This window comes from Miscanthus floridulus, chromosome 1 (genome assembly GCF_019320115.1).
Source record: "Miscanthus floridulus cultivar M001 chromosome 1, ASM1932011v1, whole genome shotgun sequence".
Taxonomy (NCBI): Eukaryota; Viridiplantae; Streptophyta; class Magnoliopsida; order Poales; family Poaceae; genus Miscanthus; species Miscanthus floridulus.
Window position 1 is genome coordinate 200,990,207 of NC_089580.1, and position 27,956 is coordinate 201,018,162.

Below are 27,956 nucleotides of genomic sequence, written 5' to 3' on the forward strand. Positions count from 1 at the left end.
GAGCAAACCCACTTTGAAAAGTAACTTCAGGATAAGTGAATTACTAGGCTGAAGCCAAGGCTCAACTACAATTTGGTCCATTAGGAAAAGGTAGCGCTACCTTTCACCTGCTAACTTCAAAGAGTTGAGACTCAGACTGCTATCTAGAGTAGTTGATGGTTGTATCAGCCATTATCTTTATCCTTATCTTGCTTTAGCATCTACTTTAGCATCTCTAGAATATGTTGTATCTTTCTTAAGTTACAAGCAAGCTATCAAATATATATCTCCAACCTGCCATAGTTGTGGCAAGGCTAATGAAATAGAAATTCCAGCCCCAAACCAATGATTTGGTTCTAACAAATGGTATCTACAGCCTAAGTTCATCTGGGTTCTAATCCTACCCATCCCAATCGGACGCCATGTCCAACCGCAACCACCCCCACTCTTCCCAATCCTTTGTCGAGTCCACTACCTCCGACGGGCGACACCGGCAGGCGGCTGCGCGCGAGCAGCTCGAGGCGGAGCGTGAGCAGGCGGCAGCAGCGCCGGAGCGCGCGCAGCAACTCGCGGACGCGGACGCAGTGGCTCGAGTTGCGCGGATCGCGGAGGCGGAGGCAGCGCGGGCGGCCGAGACGGCGCGCTAGACAGCAGCTGCGGATGCTGCTGCGGCCCTACGCGCGAAGGATGGCGCGAACGCATAGGACCGGCGTGGCTTCAACGGACGTGGAACGGCTGGCCTGGGCAAACGCGATGCGGATCGTCTGGGCTGACTGCACGAGCGTGGCTTCGACGACGTACGACCACGTGCTGCAGGGGCGCGAGACGGACCTGGAGGACCCACGCATCGAGGGTGACTAGGCCAAGGACTACGGCAGGACTGGCCACTAGGCCAAGGACTGCCGGCAAGCAAAGCGCGGCGGTCAGGCACACGTCGCGCAAGCGCAGGAGGGTGACGAGTCGACTTTGTTCTTCATGCACGGGAGCATCGAGCTGCACTCACCTCCCGCGCCGACCGCCGCCGCGCTCCTCCACCTCGACGAGCCGTGGGCCCACGTCTTCCTCGGCAACGGGTCCAGCGACGATAAGATTGACGGCTGGTATGTCGACACCGGCCTCCCACCACATGACCGGGCGGCAGGAGTTCTTCTCCGAGCTCGACTCCAACATTCGAGGCTCCGTCAAGTTCGGGGACGCCTCCGCCGTGGAGATCAAGGGTGTCGGCTCCATCGTCTTCACCGTCAAGACCGGCGAGTATCGGCTGCTCACCGGTGTCTACTACATCCCCACGCTAAGGAACTCCATCATCAGCTTGGGACAGCTGGATGAGAACGGCTCACACGTGGAGATCGAGCATGGGATCCTACGCGTCTGGAATCGCCATTGTCGCCTTCTCACCAAGGTGAACAGAGGCATCAACCACCTCTACGTCCTCCATGTGCAGGTGGCGCAGTCGGTGTGCCTTGCAGCCCACCACGACGACGATGCCTGGCGGTGGCACGAGCGTTTTGGGCACCTCAACTTCGAGGCCCTGAAGTAGCTCGGTAACAAGGAGATGGTGCAGGCCATGCCACGAGTCGAGCACATGGAGCAGTTCTGGGAAACCTGCGTCCTCACCAAGCAGCGACGGCTCTCCTTCCCCTGCTAGGCGAGCTTCCGTACCAAGGAGAAGCTGGAGCTCATGCACGACGACCTCTATGGCCCCATGACACCGGCCACACCTGGAGGCCGACACTTCTTCCTGCTCCTCATCGACGACGTGTCCCGCTACATGTGGGCGGTCCTACTCAACACCAAGGCGGCAGTTGCGGACGCCATCAAGCACCATCAAGCTGCTACAGAGAAGGAGTGCGGCTGCAAGCTTCGGGTGCTACGCATCGACAACGGTGGCGAGTTCACAGCGGCTGAGTTCATGGCGTACTGCGCCGACGAGGGGATCTAGCGCCACTTCTCCCTCTCGTACACCCCGTAGTAGAACGACGTCGTTGAGCACCGCAACCAGACTATGGTGTCCACCCCCGCGCCCTCCTCAAGCAGAGAGGGATGTCGACAATCTACTAGGGGGAGGCGGTGATGACTGTCGTCCATCTTCTCAACTACTCGCCCACCAAGGCCCTTGACGGTAAGATGACGTGCGAGTCCTGGCACGGGCGCAAAATGACGGTCAGCCACCTCCACGTCTTCGGCTACCTCGCGTTCGCCAAGGAGCTCAACCACGTCGGCAAGCTCGACGACCGGAGCACGCCAGGGGTCTTCATCGGCTACACAGAGGGCGTCAAGGCCTACCGCATCCTCGACCATGCGACACAGCATGTCCGCATCTCTCGGGACATCGTGTTCGACGAAGGGCGCGGCTAGGCCTAGGACAAGGCGGTGGACGATGGCTCGACTTCGACTCTCAAAGACTTCGTCGTCGACTACGTCCACTTTGAGGGAGCCAGGGGAACTAGCAGCTCATCTTCACCGAGCTCATCTACCTTAGCATTCGGCTCGCCATCAGCTCCGGTAAGTACTCCACCGCCTACACCACCAGCAAGTCCTCCACCATCTGTACCACCGGCTACGCCCCGCTCTCCTACACCGGCTCCCCAATCTCCTGCATCGGCGCCCACACCTCCAAGATCAGCACCAACAGCTTTGGTCCGTGACGAGCAGTGCACGGTGGAGTTCGCCACTCCGTTGTCCGACGATGAGGATCGCATTGATGCCTACCACGACGATGAGCCTCTGCGCTACCGCACCTTGGACAACATCTTCGGTGATCAGCCTGTCCCTGGACTGGCGATGCACGACTTCGAGGCGGAGCTACACCTAGCGCACGAGGATGGCGAGCCCCACTCCTTTGCTGAGGCAGAGGGAGATGCGCCATGGCGCGTCGTGATGCGGCAGGAGATGGACGCGGTCGAGCGGAACCGGATGTGGGAGCTGGCAGATCTTCCTGTCGGCCACCACGCCATCACCCTTAAGTGGGTCTATAAGCTCAAGAAGGATGAGGCCGGGGCGTGATCAAGCACAAGGCGTGTCTGGTGGCACGTGGGTTCGTCCAGTAGGAGGGAGTCGACTTCGACGACGCCTTCGCGCCCGTTGCGCGGATGGAGTCCGTCCGTCTCCTCCTCGCACTGGCGGCCCAAGAGAGTTGGCGTGTGCACCACATGGACGTCAAGTCCGCCTTCCTCAATGGTGACCTAAAGGAGGAGGTCTACGTCCACCAGCCGTCGGGATTAGTCATCCCCGGCAAGGAGAACAAGGTTCTTCGCCTGCGCAAGGCCCTCTACAGTTTGCGGCAGGCGCCCCGAGCTTGGAACGCCAAGCTGGACTCCACCCTCAAGCAAATGGGGTTCCAGCAGAGTTCTCACGAGGTTGCTGTCTACCGGCGGGGCAAGGGAGGCAATGCCCTATTGGTAGGCGTCTACGTCGATGACTTGGTGATCATCAGCACCATGGAGGCCGAGGTGGAGACGTTCAAGGAGGAGATGAAGGCGGCCTTCTAGATGAGCGACTTGGGCCTTCTCTCCTTCTACCTGGGGATCGAGGTCCACCAGGACAGCTCCGGCATCTCCCTTCGCCAGACTGCCTACGCCAAGCGCATCGTTGAGTTGGGCGGGCTCACCGGCTGCAACCTAGCCCACACTCCCATGGAGGAGAGGCTGAAGCTGAGCAGCGACAGCACGGCGAAGGAGGTCGACGCCACGCGGTATCAGCGCATTGTGGGCAGCCTTCGCTACCTCGTCCACACGCGGTCAGACCTGACGTTTGCCGTTGGCTATGTCAGTCGGTTCATGTAGCGACCGACGACGGAGCACGGGCAGGCCGTCAAGAGGATCCTCCGCTACGTCGCGGGCATTTCCAACTACGGTTTGCACTACCCGAGGCGTCCCGGTGCGGAGCACTTCATCGGGTACGGCGACAGCGACCTCGCCGGCGACATCGACACAAGCAAGAGCATCAGCGGGACACTATTCTTCCTCGGCAAGTGTCTGATCAACTGGCAGTCGGTCAAGCAGCAAGTGGTGGCTCTGTCCAGTTGCGAGGCGGAGTACATCGCTGCCACAACCGCTTCGACTCAAGCTTTCTGGTTGGCTCGGCTGCTGAGCGATCTCCTGGGCAGAAACGCAGAAGCAGTGGAGCTCAAGGTGGACAGAAGTCTGCCTTGGCCTTGGCGAAGAATCCCGTCTTCCATGAGCGCAGCAAGCATATCCGCATCAAGTACCACTTCATCAGGAGCTGCTTGGATGAGGGGAGCATCAAGACCGGCTACATCAACACCTAGGATCAGCTCGCCGACCTTCTCACCAAGTCCCTTGGACGGGTCAAGTTCCAGGAGCTTCGCGCCAGGATTGGGATGGTTGAAATTCCCCAGAAGACGCCACACAAGACTTAGGGGGAGAATGAAAGCATAAGCCTTGTGTTTATCTACCTAGGATACTTATCTAGAGTAGTTGGTGGCTGTGTCAGCCCTTATCTTTATCCTTATCTTGCTTTAGCATCTACTTTAGCATCTCTAGAATATGCTGTAGTTTTCTTAAGTTGCAAGCAAGCTATCCTAAATGTATCCCAAACCTGCCATAGTTGTGGCAAGGCTAATGAAATAGAAATTCCAGCCCCAAACCTGTGATTTGGTTCTAACAACTGTCACTAGACCCGGTCAACAAAAAAACTACTGTCACTAGGTACATACTACTGTCATGGGAGAAATTACAGACAACTATAGCAGCTTAATGTGCAGGGTGCAGAACATCATCAGCTGTAAATGTAATTATTTCGATCAACTTCTAGTTCTGATAAGTGATAACATTCTCACAGCCTACAAGTAAACATGTGCCTTCATAATCGCAAGCCATTGTGAAGCTTGTCTTATTATGTTACAACCAAATGGTAAGACATTTCATCTCCAGTTGAGCATGCTAGAACTGCAATGGTTAGAAGGTATAGATAGACCATTTACAACAAAGAACACTCTACTCAGTACGAGAACAAACATTGGGGAAAAGAGAAACTTGCTCCTTCAATATTCTTGTTGTATATCCTTGTTTAAGACTAAGAATAACTTGGGCAAGCAAACAACGTCATGGAAGATGCATGCCTGCAGAGCTTGCAGCAATGACGAGAAAAACATGACAAAATGCAATCTTCATCAGGAAAAAAGCAAATTATGAAACTGAGGTCAACATCAAACCAAAAGTTTATTATCTCTTTATTCATTGGATCCCACAAGCAGATTTCTAAGATACAATGATGAAACTTGCACATGTTTAACATGCTTATTACTTTTCTCACTGCAAATCGATAAAGCAAGAAATCTTGTTAGCTTCTCCTAGCCTCCAAGAACTGCTATCTAGCTGGTTATTACCAACACATAATGCTATAGCAATATCAACGTGATAGTGTTCCCTTACTATAGTTTAGAATCCAATTCAAAACAATACCTCTATTTTTCAAGAAATTAATTTTATCATGGACGGACAATGCATGCGAAATAATGGTATTAAGAAGCTAACTTACACAATCAGATAAAACTTCTAGTCATAATACATCAGCTATTTATTTTTTTTCTCGAACACGCACTTAGGCGTGTGTACATCAGGTCATCAGCTATTTAACTGGTTGATTTCTCTTGGCAGAAGCAACATCATGATACCAGCATCATAGTATCCAGCTCCAAGAAAAAGGAAAAGAAGACGATAAGAGATAAAAAGGAGCTGTCATTTTCAGTTATGCTACAAAACTGAATGGCGTCAAAAGAAATGGCAGCATTAAAGCAGAGTTCTAAATACAGGGCCTGTGCACTGGGTTTTCAAATCGTCTGCCCCACATGGATGCAAAATGACATACTGAATATAAGGTAATAAAGAGAGTGCAATCCTAATCTAGTCAGAAAGGTTCACATCAAAATGGTGCATGCATTTTATTCACTCACACGTATGGCTAGTTTCAGACCACTCATGTGTAAAACAATGTTAAGATGATATCATTATATTTAAATAATATAATTAAAATGCTAATTTTAAAAGTAAACAGGAAATAAAATTTACTATTAGAAATTAATATTAGATGCCAACAGAGAGATTTTGCACCTACATTGGCCATGAGTTCCTTATGGCAGAAGCAGAAACAGAACTCCAACCAATGAATTGAACTTTGCTTTTTAACTGTCTTAGGGATGTTCTGCTAAAATTCTTATGCTGCACAAAAGTAAGGTAAGTAGGACCAAGTGGTTTATCGATTCCTCCCTCTGCACTTATTGTTGCACAATATTTCCAACAAATGCATGCAAATACAACTCAAAAACATAAAAGCTCATGTTAATTTAGAAGTACATTGGCTGCTCCCATTTGCTTATATTATTAGAAAAACGACAAAAGCTTGAACTTAACCCAACAAACAAATATAAGCCCCTCACAGTTGACTCTGGAATGAAACTCCACTTCAAGCTTCAGATTCATAAGCACCATATCAGCATACTGGACATCCTCAAGATGCAAGGCCAGGGTTTTGTGAACAGGGTAGTCTGCCTTCACAAAGGAGTCTATCGCAGTTAAAATTATTTTACCGAGTGTCCACTTTTACATCTTCATTTACAAAAATGAAAGAACCACTATGCCATTAAAATTACCATTTCAAAACCCTTTCCTGATCATACAAGTTTTCACCTTCAAGGCGCTCTATATAAAGCATAAACAAATGCCTTCATGGGCCAATTATCTTATATGTAAACAGCCTCACACTCTCAATGAACAGCTTCTTCCTTAGTTCAACGGAAACTAAAAAGCAGATGATGAACGGCGACCAGTAGGGGGAATACATCAGTAAGATTCCGACACATAAACAGCACCACCAACTGTTTTATCGTTGCGGACGTGTTTCATCAAATTGTCATACGCAACACCAACTGTATGAATAAGATTTTGGCACATAAATGAATCTGTCTAGTCCTAAAGCTCAGCTGCTTTTGTCCAGCGATAGGTAGAAGATTGGAGAAGGTTACAAGTTTAACAGCCCAATAAGATTGAAACCAAGCATCATAGCAACACTACTGATTCAGCAAACATAATGAGCAACACTACTGATTCAGCAAACATGATGGCGTCAGCAACCGCGGGTTGATTTTACTGTCTACCGTTAAGCACATTGTTGTAGCTGGTGGCCACGTACCGGAGGAGGAAGCGTGAGGTTCGTCAGTAGGGACCGAAGGGGTGTGCCCTGTGGAGGCGGAACGCGAAGGGGATCGGACGAGAAGGCGAAGCAGTGGCGGACTGTGAGATGGGGAGTGGAGGTTGGGTCAGCAGCGGCCGGTAACGCGAAGGCTGCCAATCGAACAATGCGCGTCGATCGCGCGGCGGGGGTGATCTCAAGACGATGTACTCCGGCTCGGCGCCGATCCCACCCGCAATAAGCGCCATGATCGCAGGAGGTAGCTCTGATCGCCGGCCGGCCTGGCCTGGTCCCGTCGCTTGCAACAAACTCGTCGGGATCTCGACCGCCGCCGCCGCCGCCACCATGAGAGAGACAAGGAAAGGGCCGCGCCCGGCGAATGGAACTTTCTGGCTGGGATTTCGGCCCAGGCCCCAAAACGACAAGCTGCCGGGTTCAACCCCCGTTCGCGAGCCAAGACCGAAGAGCCTATTTCGAATTTTGCGTGAAAATTTGGCGCCCGAAGATAGTTCCAACCCAGATTCGCGACGCCGGGGCCGAGAACGACTATTGCGAATTTTGACTACAAGCGAAAAATTGCCGCCCACATCCATTTTCAAACCATATTCACAGGGTGCAAAATTCAGTGAGCGGCGATGGGGGAAAAAAACGGAGCCACGGTACAACTCTGAACAGATCCTCAATTTGTGCCATCAGTGCCAAAATTAAATGGAACAAACATGCAATCGTAACTCAAACACAGATCCATTTCATTCATCTTGCATTCTTCCTTCACACCACAGAACAGATAACTTTGGACAAGACAACCAGAGACCACAGACAACAGACGGAACGAAACCCTAACAGCTGCTACACCTAGCACCACCGCCCCGCACGGGGACCACGATCCAGAGACGACGCCGGAGCGGATATTGGGGGCGGGACGCGCCTAGCCGCCGAAGCCGTACAGGGTGCGGCCCTGGCGCTTGAGCGCGTAGACGACGTCCATGGCGGTGACGGTCTTGCGGCGGGCGTGCTCCGTGTAGGTCACGGCGTCGCGGATGACGTTCTCGAGGAAGATCTTGAGCACGCCGCGGGTCTCCTCGTAGATGAGCCCAGAGATGCGCTTCACGCCGCCCCTGCGCGCCAGCCTTCGGATCGCCGGCTTCGTGATGCCCTGGATGTTGTCGCGGAGCACCTTGCGGTGGCGCTTCGCGCCGCCCTTGCCCAGACCCTTGCCTCCCTTGCCGCGGCCCGACATGGCTGAGAGCGAGGAGCTCGAACTGGAGAGGAGATTGTGGAGGTGAATTTGGAGATTTGAGGACTTGGTTGTGAAGGGTACTGGGTTGGGTGCTATCTGCTATTTATAGTAGCTGGTGGGGCGGGAGGTGGAGTTCGGCGCGTCGGGAAGTGAGGGGTGCGATCCGCGGGAGGTGGAGTTCGGCGCGTCGGATCCGTGATGGATGGCTGGGGATGCGTGGGAGCGGGTGGGGCGGATCGGTGACGTGGCGGGGACACTGGACGGATCCGCGGGAGGTGGTTGCGCGGCGTTGGATTGGTTCGTGGGGGTGGACGCGGATTGCTGACATGGCGTGGGTGTGTTTTCCTGGAGTGGGCTTGAGATGGGCCTGGGTATGGGAGACTGTGGCGTCGCCGTTGAATCCATCGGACCTGTTGTCACTTGTTAATGAACTTTTTTTCTGAAAAACATTTGCTTTGCTAATGAAAATATATATGATCCTACATAAAATTACGTTCCATACGTATATAATTTTTAAAATCAGATATAGTGCCAATAAATATCATAGTTTGATAATGTCAAGCAAAAACTAATCATACCTAGTATCTCTTAACAACATTGCTAATGAATATAAGTGTCTTTTGAACAAGGGGGGGAAAGGCATTTTTCTTTTGAAAATTTTGCATGACTAGAAAAGATTGGTCATATATGTGCTCCAAACGTTCATCTTCAGCAGACAAGCCTTGTTTTTTTGTGATGCTTTCTTGCAAAAGATCTATTTCTTCGAGTGGGGAAAAAACCGTATCTTCGACAGCACGCAACCTTTGCCTGCAATATCACATGTCATTTTAACCGTCTACAAGAAAGATAGTATTCACATCACCAATGGTCAACGTACAAAACGCTATCAAACGAACGTATAAGGCTACTCCCAATACTTTGTCGCGTGATACTTTTTTCAAAGTTGTCATGGCATATGAATATAGTCCATGACCAATGCGTGTTCTATGAATCTGTAGATTATATGAAACTAATTTTATTATATTCATGTTTGAAATCACTTTGATGTGATGGCAATTCATGGTCATTAAAATATTATTACTCCCTCCACCCTACAAAGAATGTAATTCTAGGTTTGGGATAGGTCAAATTTTCTTAAATTTGAACATAGAAAAATAGTATCAATATTCATTTCTTTAAATAGACTTATTATGAAATATATTTTATAACTAATTCTAATAATACTTATTTAGTATCATAATGTTAGTATTTTCCGTATAGATTTGGTACAACCTTACATTGTTTGATTCCTAGAGAAGTGAGAATTTTGGAGAAAGGGAGTATAATGCATGTGCATGTTTATGTGACAGTGGAGACAACATAGGGCCAAATCATATCTTATATTTTGAAATAGAGGTACTCCCTCTATTTGAAATATAACGGATCGTAGTTTGTCCAAAGTCAAATTGGACCATAAGAGAAAATAAGAACAATAGTCAATAGTTAGGACATCAAATTAGCATCATTGGATACTTTATTAAATATTTTCATAATTTGCATCTTTAATGTGATAGATGTTAATATTATTCTCCATAAGTTTAGTCAAAATAGTTTGACTTAGGATAGACTTGGACCCCTTACATTATGAGGTAGTTAATACAATCGCCTGGACACCTTGTGTCTTGTTGTTGCTTGGTAGACTCCCAAGCAATTACATGTAGTTGCATTATGATGCTGTATCTATGTCAATTGACCTAAAACAAGTATTGTAACATTGCCCCAATGCCTTTGCATGGTTTCCTTAGAGATAAACTTTCATACATCTCTCCCCTTTATTGTATCAACTATGAACTATGAACTAAGCATGAACATCACTTTTGTATCAACTAAGGCATATCTATTGGACCTTTTCTCTTTTTATAAAATTCACTCGGCTACTATATTTATATAATTTATTCAGCTATATATGCTGAAATACAAAAAAAGTCAAAACGCCTAGAAAACGCCTAGGCGCTAGGCGATGGGTCACTGCCTAGAAACCGCCTAGCGCCTAAAAAAAACATTGCATATAGTCCAAGCTCCGAGCATAACGAGAGAGATTAAATCCTTGCCTCATCAACCCATCAGCAATGCTGCTAGCTTTCTTGCACCAAGCATGGAAGGATAAGTCAGTAGGCTGAGGGGACAAGGCCTGAAGACACACACAACACTATAGTTGCGTGGAGTTGTGTGCTTGCAGACAGTCCAACAAAATATGTCATGCCATATCTAACGTCAACAAGGTGTAATGGCTAGTCCAACAGTCACAATGGACTGAACACTTTGATGGTACATTTTTTTTTGCGAGGACCGGACCGTTTGACTGTTGTGTTTTCTGTAGCGATTTTGCTAATAGCTACGAGAGATTGAGAGGTGGAGCACCGCTCATTTAGGGGTTATTGGAGAACAGAATTCTTGAAGTCATTGCAATACTAGAACGCTGCATCAACCCAATCTAGTGTATATTGATCAAATCCAAGACATTGGATAGACCCTATTGTTCATTTTTGTGAGGTTTAGGCCTTGAGGATTGAGATCTTTGAGTGTTGGGCTTGTGTTCCCTTTTAATCTTGGCGAGTTAGGTCACCTGAGTTCTTGGTGACCTTGTGACGACTAATGACCCTCTAAGCTTGGTGTGGAGCGCTGACGGCTTAGCGTGTGAGAGATGAGGAGACCCTTTCTTGATGGATAAGCCCCATAATGGAAGTGCCAAAAGGTTATCGAGGAAGGCTTGGTGACTGGGAGCGTATCTCCATGAAGCTCTAGCATAGAGTATGGGTTGCATTTTGGTACCAGATAGCACGAGATATGTCCTCGCCTCTCCGAGTTTGCCATCTCTTGACTTGCATTTCACATATGCATTTAAACTTTCACTTTGTGCTAGTGTGCGATCTTTACCTTTTCTAGATTAGCACATGCTAGTTGATAAGATTAACCCTAGGTTGCATAACTCTTTAAAGTTTGATAGGTAAAGCACACTAGAAAAAAAATTACACATTATATTAGTTTATGGGTTTTCTAGTAAAGTTCAAGTAATGCCTAGACTTAAGTTTTTAGAGACGCAATTCACTCTCTCCCCACTTGGGCCTCCCCGCTTTTTGACCGTTCATGGTCTTTTCAACAAGGCACAACAAACAATGAACTTACACTAGCTCTCATTTTATTCAACAAGTTTTGTCAAAACCACAATATTCATATATACTATTGCAGGTATTATGAGAGTATAGGTGCGTTTGGTATCCAGGCCTATTCAATGTATCTTACCCATGTTTGGTTGCTCAAACCCATGTTTGGTTGCTCAAAGCTGTATCATTGTAATATTAGCTAATACCCCAGATTCGGTCATATTGGGCAATGCAGATTTACACAAGTTGATAGGGCACACAAAATATATGTGACTATATGCAGCATAATATAAGCAATCAAACAAAATTTTATCAAAAACAGCATGCCTATACAAGACAACTAAAGACCAAGACATTGCATAAATTTGTGCTAGCTTGGGTTGTGCTGCATAAGGTCTATGCAAACTAAGGCTAAAGCAAGCAACCAATTACACATGTGAGTTATGTTATAAGCAAATTGCAAATCCTGCGCACAAGTTTTAACGCTATTTGCGGCAATTGCAACACGATCAGTGTTAGTAGCCGAAAAAAAATTCGTCACTGTTCAATCATCCGTAGCTCAAGGTCGCTGAAACTGAACAGGTGCAGTGGCCACTGGTCGCACTTCTGGTTTTATCTTATATAAGCAAGTGACATATTCAGAGTGAAGAAAAGTCATATGAGGGTGTGTTTGGTTGAGCTGTAGGCTGTGGAAAAAAGCTGCTGTGGACTGTGAGCTGTGGGAAAGCTGCTGTGAGCTGTGGAAAAGCTGCTGTGGGCTGTGAGCTGTAGAAAAGCTGAAAGCTGTTTGGTTAAACAAGTATAAAATATACCTTCTATCTTTATTCTCTCTTGAAACAACTATGAAAGAGCTTTTTATTCCACCAATTTCGAAAAGCAGAAAGCCAAAAGTCAAAAGCAGTGTCAAACCAGCTTTCAAAAATGTACTACAGAAAAACAGCTAACAGCTGCTTATGAAAAAACAACCTCCAAAAACAGCCCCTTTGGTTGGGCTTTAGGTTTTTAGGGCCAAAAGCCAAAGCCAAAAACCCAACCAAACGGACCCTGAGTTACATTCAAAGAAACTTTTTTTTATATGGAAACAAAGTTCCATTTAACATTCAGAAATAGGTACATCCCCGGATACAAGAGGGATTACAAAGTTTGGTGCGGTCTATCCATAATTTGAACTGAACATCACTCAGAGAAGCACCATAATCTGATAGACAGTCAGCAACAGCATTACAATTTCTGGGACATTTTGAAACATCACAATATACAAAATCACATGCTATTTTGGATCTAATTTCCTTAAAACATGCTCCAAGCTCCGCACGATCGTAGGTGTCTGACATCAATGCAGAAACCAGATTCTGGGCATCTAACTCAATTATTATTCTTTGCATTCCAAGAGAGGTGGCTAGCTCCAAAGCTTTCATGCAAGCCAGAGTCTCAGCATGGAGGGCATTAGAAAGTCCCTGAAGTGCTCCAGCCCCTGCAGCCAAAAATTCACCTTTGTGGTTTCTGATGATACATCCCCAACCCCATTTTCTGGTGTTTGGAAAATAAGATCCGTCACAGTTTAATTTGTAAAAACCATCTGGAGGCGGAAACCATCGTTCCTGTTGATGCCTTGTAGGAGTAGGTGCTGAAAGCTTGAGCTTCTGCATACACGTAAGGTGATAATAAACAGAATTGCAGATTTCCTCAATCACACATCTTCTTTCTCCTTGGTTCACTTTATTACGAGCATGCCACCAACACCATAAAAGAAGTATTATTGTGAGCTTAGATTCCTCATTGAATGCTAGGATTGTCTCTATAACTTCTGGGCCTGAACTTTTGTTAAGCAGAATTTTTCTTTCTTCTTCCAGGCCAAGTCGTCTCCACACTTGCTTTACCATTTTGCATTTGAAGAATAGGTGGCCACAATCTTCATCAAGACAGTAGCACATTGTGCATATGGTGTCCAAAATCACCCCCCTTCTGGATAAATTTCTCTTTACAGGATGACTGTTATGGGCTAGCCTCCATAAGAACATCTTTATTTTATTTGTTACCTTTTGGTTCCAGATGTTTTTCCATAGAAAATTGCTTTGCTGATCCTTAGATGAGGATGCATCATCGTGGTTCAAATGGTCCCTTCTTTTGACCGCAATTGCATATGCAGATTTGACAGAAAAGAAACCCTTAGGATCTGCATGCCAGGCCACAAAATCTTCCATGTCATGAAATATAGGAATTGCAAGGATAAGGCTCGAATTTTCTTGATTAAAAATATCATTGACTAACTCTTGGTCCCAATTTCCTGTGATTGGGTTGATCAGATCAGCCACTTTGTGCAGAATTGACCCATGTCTTGGTGTAATAAACCGTCTGGTGTCTCCTCTTGGAATCCAAAGATCTTCCCATATTTTAACTTTGGTCCCATCACCGATTCTCCAAATTAATCCTTCCTTTAGAAGCTCAATACCCTTCAATATACTCCGACATGTGTATGAGATACCAGCTTTTGCTCTCGTTTCAAGGAGGTTATCTGTGGGGAAATACTTAGCTTGTAACACTTTAGCACATAGGGAGTCGGGTTGAGTTAGGAGGCGCCACCCCTGCCTGGCCAACATAGCCAAATTGAAAGCATGGAGGTCCCTGAACCCAGGCCTCCTAGCTTCTTTGATCTTGTCAGTTTTTGCCAACCAATCCAGTGAATCTTATTAATTTTGTCTTGCTGGCTCCACCAGTATCTGGCAATCATAGAGCTGAGTTCTTCACAAAAGCCTTTTGTGAGATCAAAACATGACATAGCATAGGTTGGGCTCGCTTGCGCTACCACCTTGATGAGAATTTCCTTCCCAGCTTTGGATAATAATTTCTCTTGCCAATCCTGTATTCTAGTCCACACCTTTTGCTTAATGTATTCAAAGGACTTCCTTCTTAATTTTCCAATGTGCACAGGCAGCCCCAGGTGTCTGTCATTAGTTGTGGTATGAGAAATGCCCAACTCCGCCAAGATTCTGGACTTCACTTGTGTTGGAGTGTTTTTACTAAACATAGCAGCTGTTTTATCCTTATTTATCATTTGGCCCGAAGCATTCTCATATAGGGATAGAATCTGTTGCAGATGCATAGCCCCTGAAACTGATGCTTTGATGAAGATCAGCGAGGCATCAGCAAAAAAGAGGTGACTGATGAATGGTGCCCTAGAACAGATACTTACTCCCTCAATTAGACCCCTCCTGGCTGCATCCTCCATTAGTGCAGAAAAGGCGTCAGCACATGATCATGAACAAAAGGTGTCGGAGGTGTAGGACATCAACCGACTCACAATCTTAACCAAAATAAAGTGATTCCCTGAATATGGTGAGCTTGTGGTCATGATTCATTTGCTATCCTGGAGGCAGGAGAGAGAGACATCAATAGCCACATGTGTCTTCTATGTACATGCAAGCTTCATTCGACTTAATAGCAGATCAGAAACACATCATCGACCCATATCTGCTTGTACACTGAACCTTTGAAACATCATCTTCAGTTCAGAAGCCAGATCACCCCTGCCCATCTTGTGCAGATCCTTGGCCACTTTAACGTAAGCAGAATGGTCAGGCCTGAGGCCCTTCTCCATAAGCTCATATAGGACTCTGCCAGCATCAACGGTCCTCCCTGACTTCCGAAGCAGCTTCACGAGCAGGCTGTAGTTCCGGTTCACATAGTGCCTGTCCCTGGTGCACATGTCACTAACATACTTGCAGGCATCTTCTATTCTCCCAGCGTAGAAGTACCCCTTGATGAATGCAGAGTGTATGGTGATCCTCGGCGTCAGGTTTTCCGAGAACATCTGATCAAGAATCTGCATTGCCGAATCCATCTTCCCCGCCTTGCAGGCATGGTATGTAAGGATCTCGTACGTGAGTGAGTTCGGGATCTCATTGCACTTGAACCTCTCCATGGACTCAGCAAGACCGCACCCCTCAGCGAGCCTCCCGTTCTTGAGCAGGCAGCCGAGGAGGTAGTTCCAGGTGTTGGCGTCGGGGTCAGACCCCAACCTCCTCATTTCGTCGAACACCTCGCGGGCGCCGACAAAGTCGCCAGCTTTACACTTCGCTGCGACGAGGACGTTATAGTACCGCACCTTCCTCGCCGTCTCCTCGATCACCGAGACCGCGGCATCGAACTCGCCGATGGACGCTAGCGCCTTCACAAGCGAGAACTCGCCGGACGCGCGGCAGGGCCCGCCGACGCCGTCCAGAGCCCGCAGGACGGCTCTCGCCGCATCCTCCACGCTGCCGCTCCGCGACGAACCCGACGACGGCGCCAGGAAGGCGAACGCCCGGTCGGTCAGGGGGAGCCTCCGCTCCGACATGAGCGCCAGGGCGCGCGACATCGCGCCGTAGTCGCCCAGCCTCCCGGCATTCTCGACGAGCAGGTTGTGCGCGCGGGGGCACTGGGAGATGTTAGAATTCTCATCCGTCTTATCCAACGGTCGAGACGGACTCTTGACCGCGTCCTGATCGGGGACGTCCAGCCATCTAGTGGCTGGTGGACCCCATCGTACAGTGCCTATATAGAGGAGGTGGGGCAAATGACTCAGGATACGAGGTTCACTGCCACCACCACAACTCCACTGTCTAACCCTAGTCCGATCGAGAGGAAGGCACTACCAGCGGCGGAAAGCACCACTGCCTTTGCCACCACCAACCTCTTCACCGACACCCTTTTGTCACCTACACCGACCATCGCTGCGCGTGTGCAGAGCTTCACCGACGAACCAGCGATGGCAGAGAGCTCCTTCAACCCCTCCGACAGTCAGATGCTCCTACATCTCCCTCTCTCTCTCTCCTTCTCTCGAAGCAAGCTCTAGGTATATTTGATTCAATTGGTAAAGATATCACCCTCTGATCTACACCTAGATGATCTAAAGACTCTAACATTGATATCAGAGCGAGGTTTCTCTAGGCGTGGATCTTGTCAGGGGCAAGAAATCGATTAGAAAAGAAAAGATAGACTAGATCCGTTTGGATCTAGACAGAGAAGGGGTCAGCCGAACCCTAACCCTACGAAGAAGCGCGTGGGAAGAAGAACAGTCTCTAACCCTAACTGGGTGAAGACGGAAGGGGCTCGGCTTCAAGACCGCTTGATCCAAACCCTAAACCCACGACCAGATCTCGGGGAAAGAAATAGAAAGAAAAAGAGAGAAAAAGGTGATTCAAATCGATTCGAAATTTCACCAAACCCTAACCCTAGAAGGGGAAGAAGAGGAACAAGACGGACAAGGGGGGCTCACCTGTCACCGCTGTCAGTAACACCACCGCGCCGTCACGCGGGAAGAACCACCTGGGCCGCCGGTTGGCGAGTCCATGCCATCGCGCGGGGCTACGCCTAGGGCTCGAGGTCATGGGCACCATCGCAAGGCCCCTCGATGGCGGCGTGCTCAGCCTCGAGCGAGCGTGCGCGCCGACGAGGAGCTCCGCGGCGGCGCCACCACCGTTTTTTTCTCCAGCCGCCGTGGGTGGCCATCACTGCTCGCGGCGCCGCTGAGAGAGAGAAGGAAAAGAATAGAATCGTGACCTAGGGTTTGGAGGGGTGTGGCCGGGGCGAGGGTTTTAGCCTCCCGAAAATGGTGCTCGACCGTCAGATTTAGATTGACAGCGAGCGTTGCTCCGGGCCGAATAGAGCCCAGGCGGGCAAGAGGAATCCCGGCCCAGGCCCAGGTTGCGGCCTAGGCGTGGGGGAGGCGCCGCGAGTGCTACGCGCTGTGCTGCTGGGCCACGCGGCTTGAGCGTGGGCTGCTGAGCGCGCGGGGACTTGCTGGGCTGCGAGCGCGCGTAGTGGTTGGCCGCACGCTGCTGTTGCTTGTGGGCCGCGCGTTGCTGCTGCTTGCGGGCCACTCGCTCCGCGCGCACTGCTGCTGCTGGGCTCCGGGCTACACAGTGCTGGACCGGGCCAAAATACACAGTTGTTCACAGTTTAAAGTTTATTTTTCAGAAGCAGTTTTTTTATGTTTTGCTATGTTTTTATGTTTCATCTGTGTCAAAATTTGAACCAACGGAATAATTTTGACAGAGAGTAGAAAAGTACAGTAAAATGCTTCTGAAAAGTAGATAAAGAAATTTTGTCAAGTTTCCGCTGCAAAGTTAATAATGATTGTCTTCTTATTAAATTCGAACCAACGGGAGAATTTAATTTGAAGAGCAGTTATAGTTATTCAGTAAATGATGAAAAGTTGATCCTCCAGTTAAAATTGGAACCAACTAAAAAAAATTAATTAGAGGAATAGTCGATTGATAGTTAAAGTTAAATTATGATATTGTTATTTTCTGACCAACGTTGATGATAATAATATTATAATTTTATGAGTTTTATGATTAAAGTTTAAATCTCTGATGAATTTTGCATCAAAGTGACCAATTTTTAGAGAATAGATAAAGATCAAGGAATGCTCTTAAACTAGAGAAATGTATTTTTATATTTCCGCTGCAATGAAGTTGATTGTCTTCTAATTAAATTCGAACCAACGGGAGAATTTAATTTTGAGGAGCAGTTCTATGTTTTCAAGATTATTGAATTTCTATATTTTAATTCCATTTCTGCCCAACGGTGATGTGGAATTAATGTAGAAGAATGATGTTTTATTCTATTTCTACCAAACGGTGATATAGAATAGAACATAAAGATTTCAAAGTTTAATGAGCATTATTATTGAATATTTTTTCAGACAAAAGACTTCCATGCTTTCATTCTTGAAGGCAGTAAGAGAAATGAGATGGGTACTTGTGACTCAAATGATGAAATGCCTAAGGGCAAGTTATGTATGAAAGAATGCCATTGCTTAAGGGACTGTGTTCTCTTTAAAGAATGGCTTCAAAAGAAAAGAATTCTAGAATATTGATCCAAGAAAAGAGATAGATCAATGAGAGTCTTCATTGAGAAATATCTTTTATGTACTCTCTGTGAAGAAGAATTTATTTTTAGTTTCACTTATGAGAGTTGTAAAAGTCATATACATGTTTAATTTGACTAACATTGGATTAAACATGTGTGTTAAAAGAATATTTGGATTTATTTCTAAATTTGATGATTGAACACGAGCCAATCCTGGCAATTATGTCCGTTCAAGGGAATTATCTCGCATGGCGGGAAAAGTTTGTGATAGTACCCACATGGCGGGAAAAGTTTGAGAAAATACCCGCATGGCGGGGTAAAGTTGGCATAGTACATATGTTAACCAATCCTGCATGGCGGGAGAGTTTGGCATAGTACTTATCCCGCATGGCGGGAGAAGGATATGATGACTCATGTGCTCTAAGTGTATTCCGCACATGGAGAGAAGTTTGGGGTAGCTCTTATGCTATCCTAGAATTGACCGTACACTCTAATTGTGTCATGATCATTAAGTACTCAATGAGTTTAAGAACAAAAGAAAGTTGCATGTGAACCAAAAGATAAGAATGATATGCAAGCATGACTTGCAGAAGTATTGAAAATAATAGACTATGTTGAGTTTTGAAGTGAAATGAGGAAAATGTACTCCCATACGAATTTTGTTTGCATGATGTAATCATGTGGATGAAGTAAGTAATCAAAGTTTCCTCATTCACAAGAGTTCAGAATGTTTCAAAATTGTGGTAGAAAAGTTCATACCATATTTCGAGGGGGAGAAATGTAAGATTAATTAAGAAAGACAATTAAGAAAGATACTTCCCCATACTTCAGATAATGCAATGCATACTATGCATTGAAGGTAAAAGTGATCTATAAAAGATGAATGTGATCGTTGAGGGAGTAAGATGGTCATAATAACGATACCCCTAAAGTAAAGAAATAGCTAAATTCCTGGACCTTTTACAGTTCCAATAGGAAGATAGCATAGTCGGCTAGTATTTATAATGGACAAGTTCAGAGTTATCAAGGCGGTGCTAAACGCGCCATATGAGTTTTTAGCAGATTAAACCGAAAATAAAAAATTTAAAGATACACCATCTTTACAGAAGATGGAGTAATATGGGGGAGCATGGTATGTAGATACCTAAAGCTTGAATAGAAGTGGGATTACATCTCCACTACAGTGTTTTAGAGCAATAAATTGCTTAATACATGTTGATGTTGTATGACATATACAACACCTGATGTTAGCTCTTAAAGAAGATGAATAAGTAAATAAGGATCTAGTGATATAGGTGGCTATAGAACAATTGCCCTTTGGCAATGAAGAGCAACAATAGCTCCATATGAAAGAAGTGCCACGAGGCCCCAATAGGTCTCAAAGAATAAGAAAATCAGATATTTCTGGTGACTAAGAAGTAAAAGTTAAGAAAGAAATTCAAATAAGATGTGATTCCACCTCATTGGAAAAAGCCATGAGAGGCGTTCACTCATCTAAATGGCAAGAAGCAAAGGAAAATGAAATGAAATCGATAAATACCAACAATGTTTGGGACTTAGAAGAAATTGCTAATGGAGCCAAAACAGTAGGCTATAATGGGTCTGCAAGACAAATGTGACTCCAAAGGAAATATATGAAGCTATAAAGCGCCACTTGTGGCGAAATGATTTACACAAAGAGAAGAAATAGATTATAATGAGAATATAAGGATTCTTTTAGAATCATAATGGCGTTAGTGGCACATTACGATTTAGAGTTATATTAGAAGGATGTAAAGACACATTCCTCAACGGGGATTTGTGTGGAAAAGTTTACATGGCACAACTCAAAAGGTTTTGTCGTGGAAGGAAAAGAATATAAGGGATATTGCCTGAAGAAATCCATTTATGGATTAAAGCAAGCTTCAAGACATTGGTACTTGAAGTTTGACAGTACAATAAAAAAGTTTGGGTTTTAAAGAGAATGTATTGCATTTATGCGAAGTTTAAACATGGGAAATTTATTTTCCTAATCCTGCATGTGGGTAGCACCTTACTCGCTAGTAGTTGTGTTAATCTACGGTTGGAGAAGAAACAGTTCTTGTTCTCAAGTTTCAATGAGAATGATCTTGGTAAAGCGTCATTCGTTCCAGAAATTGGAACTTACTGAGACAAAAGGAAAAGGGGTATTAGAACTATCTCAAGTGTATACTTAGAGAAGATTCTAAAGAAATAAAGTATATATGTGAGTAAACTTGTGCCTGTTCCTATAGTAAAGGGTAATAGTTTTGGGAACTTCCAGTGTTCCAAGAACCAATGTGAGATCGATCAAAAGGACGTCCTATATGCTTTAGCTGTTGGAAGCTTAATGGATGCTTATAAGTAAGAACTTACCCTGACATAGTTCATGTATCCGGGATGTTTTGGCAGAAGTCCAGTCTAGATATAGATCACTAGAATAGAGTTGAGAATATTTTGCAATTGTGTAAAGATTTATAGGCCTCATGATGAGTAAGAAATAATAAGTACTCTCAAATAGTTGAGGGTACAAATGTTAAATTTTAGCGAGATGTTTAGTGAAACCCACATAGTAGCTAACACTCGCAGTTGGAGTTTTATTGTGGAAAAGCTCCAAAGAAACAATTGTGGTGTCATTAATGATGCATACCTATAGTATAGCTTGTCATGAGGCTTAAAGGACAGGCAAAATGGTTAAAAGAACTTACATCCGGAATTGATAATGGTATACAACAGCAATAACCATTTAAGTAGTTCACTCCTATAACAACAGGTCAAGTGTGCTGTCAAACACATTGACGTTAAAGTTATACGTTGTGAAGGAGAAAGTTCAGGAATCATACTAAAAGTATTGAACATAAAAGTAACAAGCAAGTGCTTGTGGATCCACGTACAAAAGGCTTACCACCTAGTGTGTTTAGAGAACACACAGTCGACATGGGTTTATGGTATAGCCTATGGTTTTTAGACAATAAAGGGCCTAAAGTTAAAGAATCTATTTCAGAACAGAGACGTGTATTGTATCTGTTAAGTCTATCGGCGATTGACCGTGACAATGAAGCATGCTCTATGCACTAATCTGTGATGGAACAAATAAAAGTGAGAGGGATTAAAGTCAAAGTTTAAAGTTAAAGTATGAGTTGAGATCAAGGGGGAGAATGTTAGAATTGATCTCATCCGTCTTGACCCAATGGTCAAGACGGACCCCTTGATCGCGTCTTAATCGAGGATGCCCAGCCATCTAGTGGCTGGTGGGCCCCCGCCGCACATTGCCTATATAGAGGAGGTGGGGCAAACTACTCGGGATACGAGGTTCACTACCGCCGCCACAACCCCACCGTCTAACCCTAGTCCGATCGAGAGGGAGGCACTGCCAGCGGCGGGAAGCGCCACTGCCTTTGCCACCACCAACCTCTTCACCGACACCCTTTCGTCACCTACACCGACCGTCGCTGCGCGTGCGCAGAGCTTCACCGACGAACCAGCGATGGCAGGGAGCTCCTCTCCAACCTCTCCGACGGCCAGATGCTCCTACATCTCCCTCTCTCTCTCTATCTCCTTCTCCCAAAGCAAGCTGTAGGTATATTTGATTCAATTGGTAAAGATATCATCCTCTGATCTACACCTAGATGATCTAAAGACTCTAACAGGAGAATCCCCTACCGAGAGAGGAGGCCCACGCGAAGAAGCGCTCCGTGGGAATGGCGCGGTCCGTGAGCGTGTGGAGGGCACTAGAGATGAGCCCGTGGGAGAGGACAGCGGCAAAGAGGCGGTCGAGGTCGGCCTCGAGGCCTCCGCTGCCTGCGGCGATAAGGTGAATGATCACATCTGAAGCGGCAGCGGCGGAGCTATCATCCGCGTCGCTGCTGTGGGGAACGGAGCGCCAGCCGGAGAATGCCGCGCGGGGAGGGATGTGACAGAGGGGAGCGCGGATGAGGCGAGGGAGGGGGAGCATCAGACGGCCAGACGGGTGCATTGGGCCGAGTGGAGGTGGCAGCCAGTCGGGTCGAATGGAAGGGGGTGATGGGGGCACCCGGAGGTTGCGAGTGAAAAAAGAGAATTCTATGCATGCAACTGATGCAAATCAGCATCGATGCAACACCTCTTTGACGCCGTTCATTGGTTCATGCGCACGGCAGCACGGGGCGTTGCTCTGTTGATCCTCTACGTAGCGATACAGCCTGGATTCTGGAACATGCGCCGGTGATTTCGTGAATCACAAATTCATCATGCACGAAGGCACGGAGGATAATATAACGCTATGCAAGAGGTGCTGCACAGGTGGTGATGGCCCCAAAACCAGGCTGAAAAAACAAGCTGAAAAGTACGGATTATAAGAAAAGCGAACATGGCCGATGTGCATCACGCATGCATATAATTTTTTCCACCACGTGCCCAAACATAACTGTCGGGGACCAATACTAGGGTATCCGAAGAGAAGGGGCTAATGACCATCAATGTTGATTCGTCCGCGCTGATCAAGAGCGCGACTACACCGCTTGCCGGTCCCGTCTCATTCGGCCACCGAGGCCATGGGCCCTACCTCAGTCTGACCCCCGAAGGTTGGCTCTGCCTCGATGGGTGCTATGGACGTGGGCCTCGTCTTGCTCGACCCCCAAGGGTTGGCTCTCCCTCGGCTGACTCCTAAGGGCTGGCTTCGCCTCGCTCGACGTCCAAGGGCTGGCTCCGCCTCACTCGACGTCTATGGGCTGGGTCCACCTCGCCTGACCACTAAGGGCTCAGCTCTGCCTCGCCCAATATCTAAGGGCTGACTCCGCCTCGCCAGACCACCGAGGGCTAGCTCTAGCCTCGCCCAATGTCTGAGGGCTAACTCCGCCTCGCCCGATGTCTGCACGCGACTCCTTGACAACAACGCGCGCAACAAATAAGGCAAGACGCTCAAAGTCAACCGCAATACCAAAGACCATACCCTGCACACCTGTAGGACAGTACCGTCAGACCATGCCAAAAAGGTGCTTTGCGATCTTCCAGGAATGTCAGAGCCCAAACAGTGTTGTAGGCGCTGACATTTGCCTCACAGTGTTGTGGGCGCCGTCATTTGCCCTCAGGCACGGATCCTTACAGAAGCTCACGATAACCACTATGGTCTAGAAGGAAACTCACATCACCCATAGTAGTGGGCGTGCGGTCACTGTGCTGCCTGCTCCCTGTATGGCCATTGATCAGCACTATGGTCTGCCACGCCACCCACCGGGGCGGGATAGGACGTGATAGCCCTTTGACAATGCCAGGACATGGCATCGTCAGTGGATAGACGCCCAGCGTGGCCCTATCAGGGTCAGCAGACATGCGCCCAGCGTGGGGTTGTCCCTGTCACCGCCTGCCATGTCAGCAGGGCCTGCATAGAAGAAAAGGAAGACCCGATGTCCTTGAAAGACTTCCTTTACCTCTCGTTTTGCCCTTTTCTCTCATCTGTAACCGTGCTCTCCCTTGGCCTATAAAAGGGAAAGTAGGGCACCCTACGAAATGGATCGATTCATCACATCATGTATCACGCCGCATCATAGTAGAACGGCTAACCTCGAACACGTAGCTGAGCAGCGACCAAGCTCTCAGCACCCATTTGACCTTTTCATTAGAAACTTGGGACATGTCCCTCTCTCGCCCATTTATAACCCCTACTATGAACTTTTTAGTGCTAATAACACGAGCAGCAGCCATGAACTGGACGTAGGAACATTCTGCCCGAATCAATATAAACCTTGTGTCTTTTTAGCATACTATCCGGGCCAGACACATAATAACACAAATTTACTCGTTGGTGTTTACTTGAAACATCTACAGTGCGCGCCAGGTAGGGGCTTTTGCGCTTCCCGACATTAACATCAGGCCACGGATGACTAGTCATAGCATCAGCTGGGTCTTGGGCACGCACGTGTGCTTCGGGGACCTAGACTTCATCGTCACGACGGAGGGAGAGCTGGCGTAGGTGCCCGTTGTCATTCAACCTTTCCACTCCACCGGCCTCGACATGATCATCGAGATGCTCGAGGAGCTACAGCTGCATGCGCTAGAGGCCCGCGCCCTCAGAAGCGGCTAGCTCCTCGACTTCGACTATGGAAGGTTGGAGCGTCAGCTCAGCGTCTTCCTGGGACCCCAACCATCTTGGGAGGACCTGCACCACCTCACCTTCTTGTTCGCCAACATCATGGCATAGCTTACCGGGAGGGAGCCGTTCTCCCTAGAATACCTCATCCGAAGTGCTCCGATAGTGCTCCTGTTTGGTCTCTACAGCACCGTAGAGACTGTTGGCCACCTTGTGATACAGCGCATGATCCCATCCTTCACGAACAACGAGTTTGTGTGGGTGATCAAACACATCGTAGAGTTTTCCACGACCTCCTCGCAGAGGAGCCAAAGTCACCCTCTAGCTCTGACTCCAGCAAAGGAAGCCATCACCCCTCTCGTGAATGCTTCATGATAGGTACCCCCAAGGGACATGTCGAAGGCATCCACGAGGAGGAGGCTACCCCGGAGAATGACCTCGACAACGAGGCAGAGGGGGAGACAGCGGCCCCACCTCGCATGCTGGTGGAGCAGCTGAAAGCCCGACACTATGAGATCGAGGAAGCGTGACTCTAGCTTGAGCAGGAATGCGTGGAGCTCAATCAGGAGATCGAGTGTCATGGAGACGGTGGGCGCGCATGCACCATGGCCCGCGATGTAAATCGAAGGATCATCGTCGATGAAGAAGCCCTCCCTCACTTTGCTCGGGTGAGCTAGAACATCGTTGCTGCGGCGGCATTGCTCCATGGTCTTCCAAAGGCTACGATGCCCGAGGATCATCGAGCCTACCATGAGATTCGCACGCTGCTCAAGCGTGCGTCGGTGCTACAGGCCGAGAGCTCGTTATCTCGGTGACGCGAGCTCGACACCAGCCAGTGCTTGCCCTCAGAGTGCCTGGGTAGGGACGCGTCGGTCCACCAGGAGCCATAAGGAAGTAGGCAGCACACCATGGTCCTGGTGCAGTCAGCAGTCTCGGCTACAACCATGACGCACGCAACACCCTCGATGCCCGTAGATGTGCCTACGATGACCATGAGAGAGGGAGCTAGCCATGGCTATCACCCTTGTCATGGCGAACGCTACGACAGCGATAAGGACCTGAAGCCTGAGCCCTAGCCTACCAGGGCCTCAGGCCTTCGGACCAACACATTCTTAATGCTGCCTTCCCGCCAAGGTACCAACCACTAACCAATATCCTAAAGTACTCTAGGGAAACAAACTCTAGACTATGGCTCGAGGACTATTGGCTTACCTAGCAAGCCAGTGGTGCGGATAATAACGACTTCATTATCTGCAACCTTCCATTGTTCTTGGCCGATTTGGTAAGAACATGGTTGGAACACCTCTCGTCTGACAGAATCCAAAGTTGGACGGACCTAAAGGAGATCTTCGTGGGAAACTTCCAGGACATATACAAGCGCCCTAGGAACTCATAGGACCTCAAGAACTACCGATAGAATGCTAAAGAAACCCTCCGTGGGTACATTTGGCGCTTCTCCCGGCAATGCAACGAGCTACCCAACATCGCCAACGCCGATGTTATAGGAGCTTTTCTGTCTGGGACCACCTATGAGTACCTAGTTCACAAGCTAGGATGCAAGGGCCCATGAACCACAAAGGAACTCCTCGAAATTGCCACCAGCCATGCCTCGGGTGAAGAAGCGGTCGGAGCGATCTTCGACCGCCTCAAGGGCAAGGCGAGGCAGGACGAGGACGTCGGCAAAGGCGCCTCCAATCATCCTACCAAAAAGAAGAACAAGCAACGACACGAGGGCTCACTCGTGGCCGCCGCTGACCATAGGGGTGGTCAGAAGCCCACAGAGGGCACTCCGAACCACTTTGAAAAACTACTCGAGGGGCCATGCTCGAACCATGACTTCCCCATCAAGCATCTGTACAAGGACTACGGCCTCATGAAGTGGTTCTTGTCTGGAGGCTCCAACAAAGGGGAGCATAGGAAGGCCCCTAACCCTATCACGGATGACGCCGAGGGGAAGGATGGTGGCTTTCTGACATCGGATGGCTACCTTATGATCTTTGGAGGGTCAGCGGCCTATGACTCCAAGCGCCGCTAGAAGGTCGCACGCTGTGAGGTCTATATGACCAAACTGGCCACACCTACCTTCCTCTGGTGGTTAGAGTCCACTCTAACCTTCGATCAGACCGACCACCCAGAGAGCGTCCCACAGCCAGGGAGATACCTGCTCGTGGTCGACCCAATCGTCAGCACGAAGTGGCTCACCAAGGTACTGATGGATGGAGGCAGCGGCCTCAACATCATGTACGTTGAGACACTCGATGCTATGGGTGTTGACCGAGCGCTCATCCGGCCAACTAGAGCGCCTTTCCATGGCATCGTGCCTAGAAAGCAGGCCATGCCACTTGGACAGATTGATCTGTCCGTTACCTTTGGGGGTCCGTCCAACTATAGGACGGAGACCCTCGCCTTTGAAGTGGTTGGGTTTCACGAAACTTACCACACCATCCTAGGATGACCATGCTACATGAAGTTCATAGCCGTCCCTAACTACACCTACCTCAAGCTGAAGATGTCGGGCCCTGACAGGGGTCATCACCTTCAGCACCTCCTTCCAGCATGCCTATGAGTGTGAGGTTGAGTGCTGTGATCATGCCGTGGCAATCGTGGCCTTCGAAGAGCTCGTCGCCATCGAGAAGGAGATCACCAAAGAAGCGCCCGACCTCAAGAAGTTGACCGCATCTTTCAAGCCAGTGGAGGGCTCTAAAGAGGTCCTCATAGATCTCGGCAGCCCTAAAGGCAAGGTGGTGCACATTGGCACCACACTTTTCTGTAAATAGGAAAGCGCGCTCATATACTTTCTCTGCGCCAACAAAGACATCTTTGCGTGGAAACCCTTGGACATGCTAGGCATTTCGAGGGAAGTCGCCGAGCATGCCTTGAAGATCCACCCAGGCTCTAAGCTAGTGAAACAGCGCCTACAGTCACGTTGACGAGGGGAAATGCAGGACCATCGGCGAGGAGATCACAAAGCTTTTGGTGGTCGGATTCATCAAGGAAGTGTACCACCCAGAGTGGTTAGCCAATCCTATTCTTATACAAAGAAGAGTAGGAAATGGAGGATGTGTGTTGACTACATAGGTCTCAACAAGGCATGCCCAAAGGATATGTTTCCTTTGCCACACATAGACCAAATAGTCGACTCTACTTCAGGGTATGAAACCCTCTGCTTCCTTCGATACGTACTCCGGATACCATCAAATCACAATGAAAGAGTCTAACCAGCTCACGACATCTTTCATCACCCCCTTTGGATCATTTTGCTATGTCACAATGCCGTTTGGTCTAAAGAATGTTGGGGCTACGTACCAACATTGTATGCTCAAGTGCTTCGGGGACCTCATCGGGTAGACCGTTGAGGCCTATGTTGATGACATCGTGGTCAAATCCAAATAGGCTGACCACCTCATAGCCGATCTTGAGCAGACCTTCACAAAACTTCGAGCAAATGGCATCAAACTCAATCCGAAAAAGTGTGTTTTTGAGATCCCGAGGGGCATGTTGCTTGGTTTCATTATCTCCGAGC

General features: G+C 47.9%; 4 protein-coding genes across 4 annotated transcripts; 2 read left to right on the forward strand and 2 right to left on the reverse strand.

The window, feature by feature from the left end:
- Positions 1–3,470: 3,470 nt before the first annotated feature.
- LOC136470119 (uncharacterized mitochondrial protein AtMg00810-like) lies at positions 3,471–5,708 on the forward strand. The gene is made up of 3 exons (XM_066468076.1): positions 3,471–3,686; positions 3,765–4,112; positions 5,601–5,708. The coding sequence occupies exons 1-3, from the start codon at positions 3,471–3,473 to the stop codon at positions 5,706–5,708; spliced, it is 672 nt and encodes a 223-aa protein (XP_066324173.1).
- A 2,150-nt stretch (positions 5,709–7,858) lies between these two features.
- Positions 7,859–8,437, reverse strand: LOC136509257 (histone H4). Its single transcript, XM_066504077.1, has one exon. It carries the CDS (start codon positions 8,369–8,371, stop codon positions 8,060–8,062), a length of 312 nt encoding a protein of 103 aa, XP_066360174.1. The 5' UTR covers positions 8,372–8,437; the 3' UTR covers positions 7,859–8,059.
- A 4,233-nt stretch (positions 8,438–12,670) lies between these two features.
- On the reverse strand, positions 12,671–16,224 carry LOC136470126 (pentatricopeptide repeat-containing protein At1g09900-like). Its single transcript, XM_066468081.1, has 2 exons — positions 16,149–16,224; positions 12,671–16,047 (listed from the first exon to the last, which is right to left on the reverse strand). Exons 1-2 carry the CDS (start codon positions 16,222–16,224, stop codon positions 14,972–14,974), a joined length of 1,152 nt encoding a protein of 383 aa, XP_066324178.1. The 3' UTR covers positions 12,671–14,971.
- A 10,268-nt stretch (positions 16,225–26,492) lies between these two features.
- Positions 26,493–27,210, forward strand: LOC136470136 (uncharacterized). Its single transcript, XM_066468087.1, has 2 exons — positions 26,493–26,808; positions 26,960–27,210. Exons 1-2 carry the CDS (start codon positions 26,493–26,495, stop codon positions 27,208–27,210), a joined length of 567 nt encoding a protein of 188 aa, XP_066324184.1.
- The last annotated feature ends 746 nt before the right edge of the window (positions 27,211–27,956 follow it).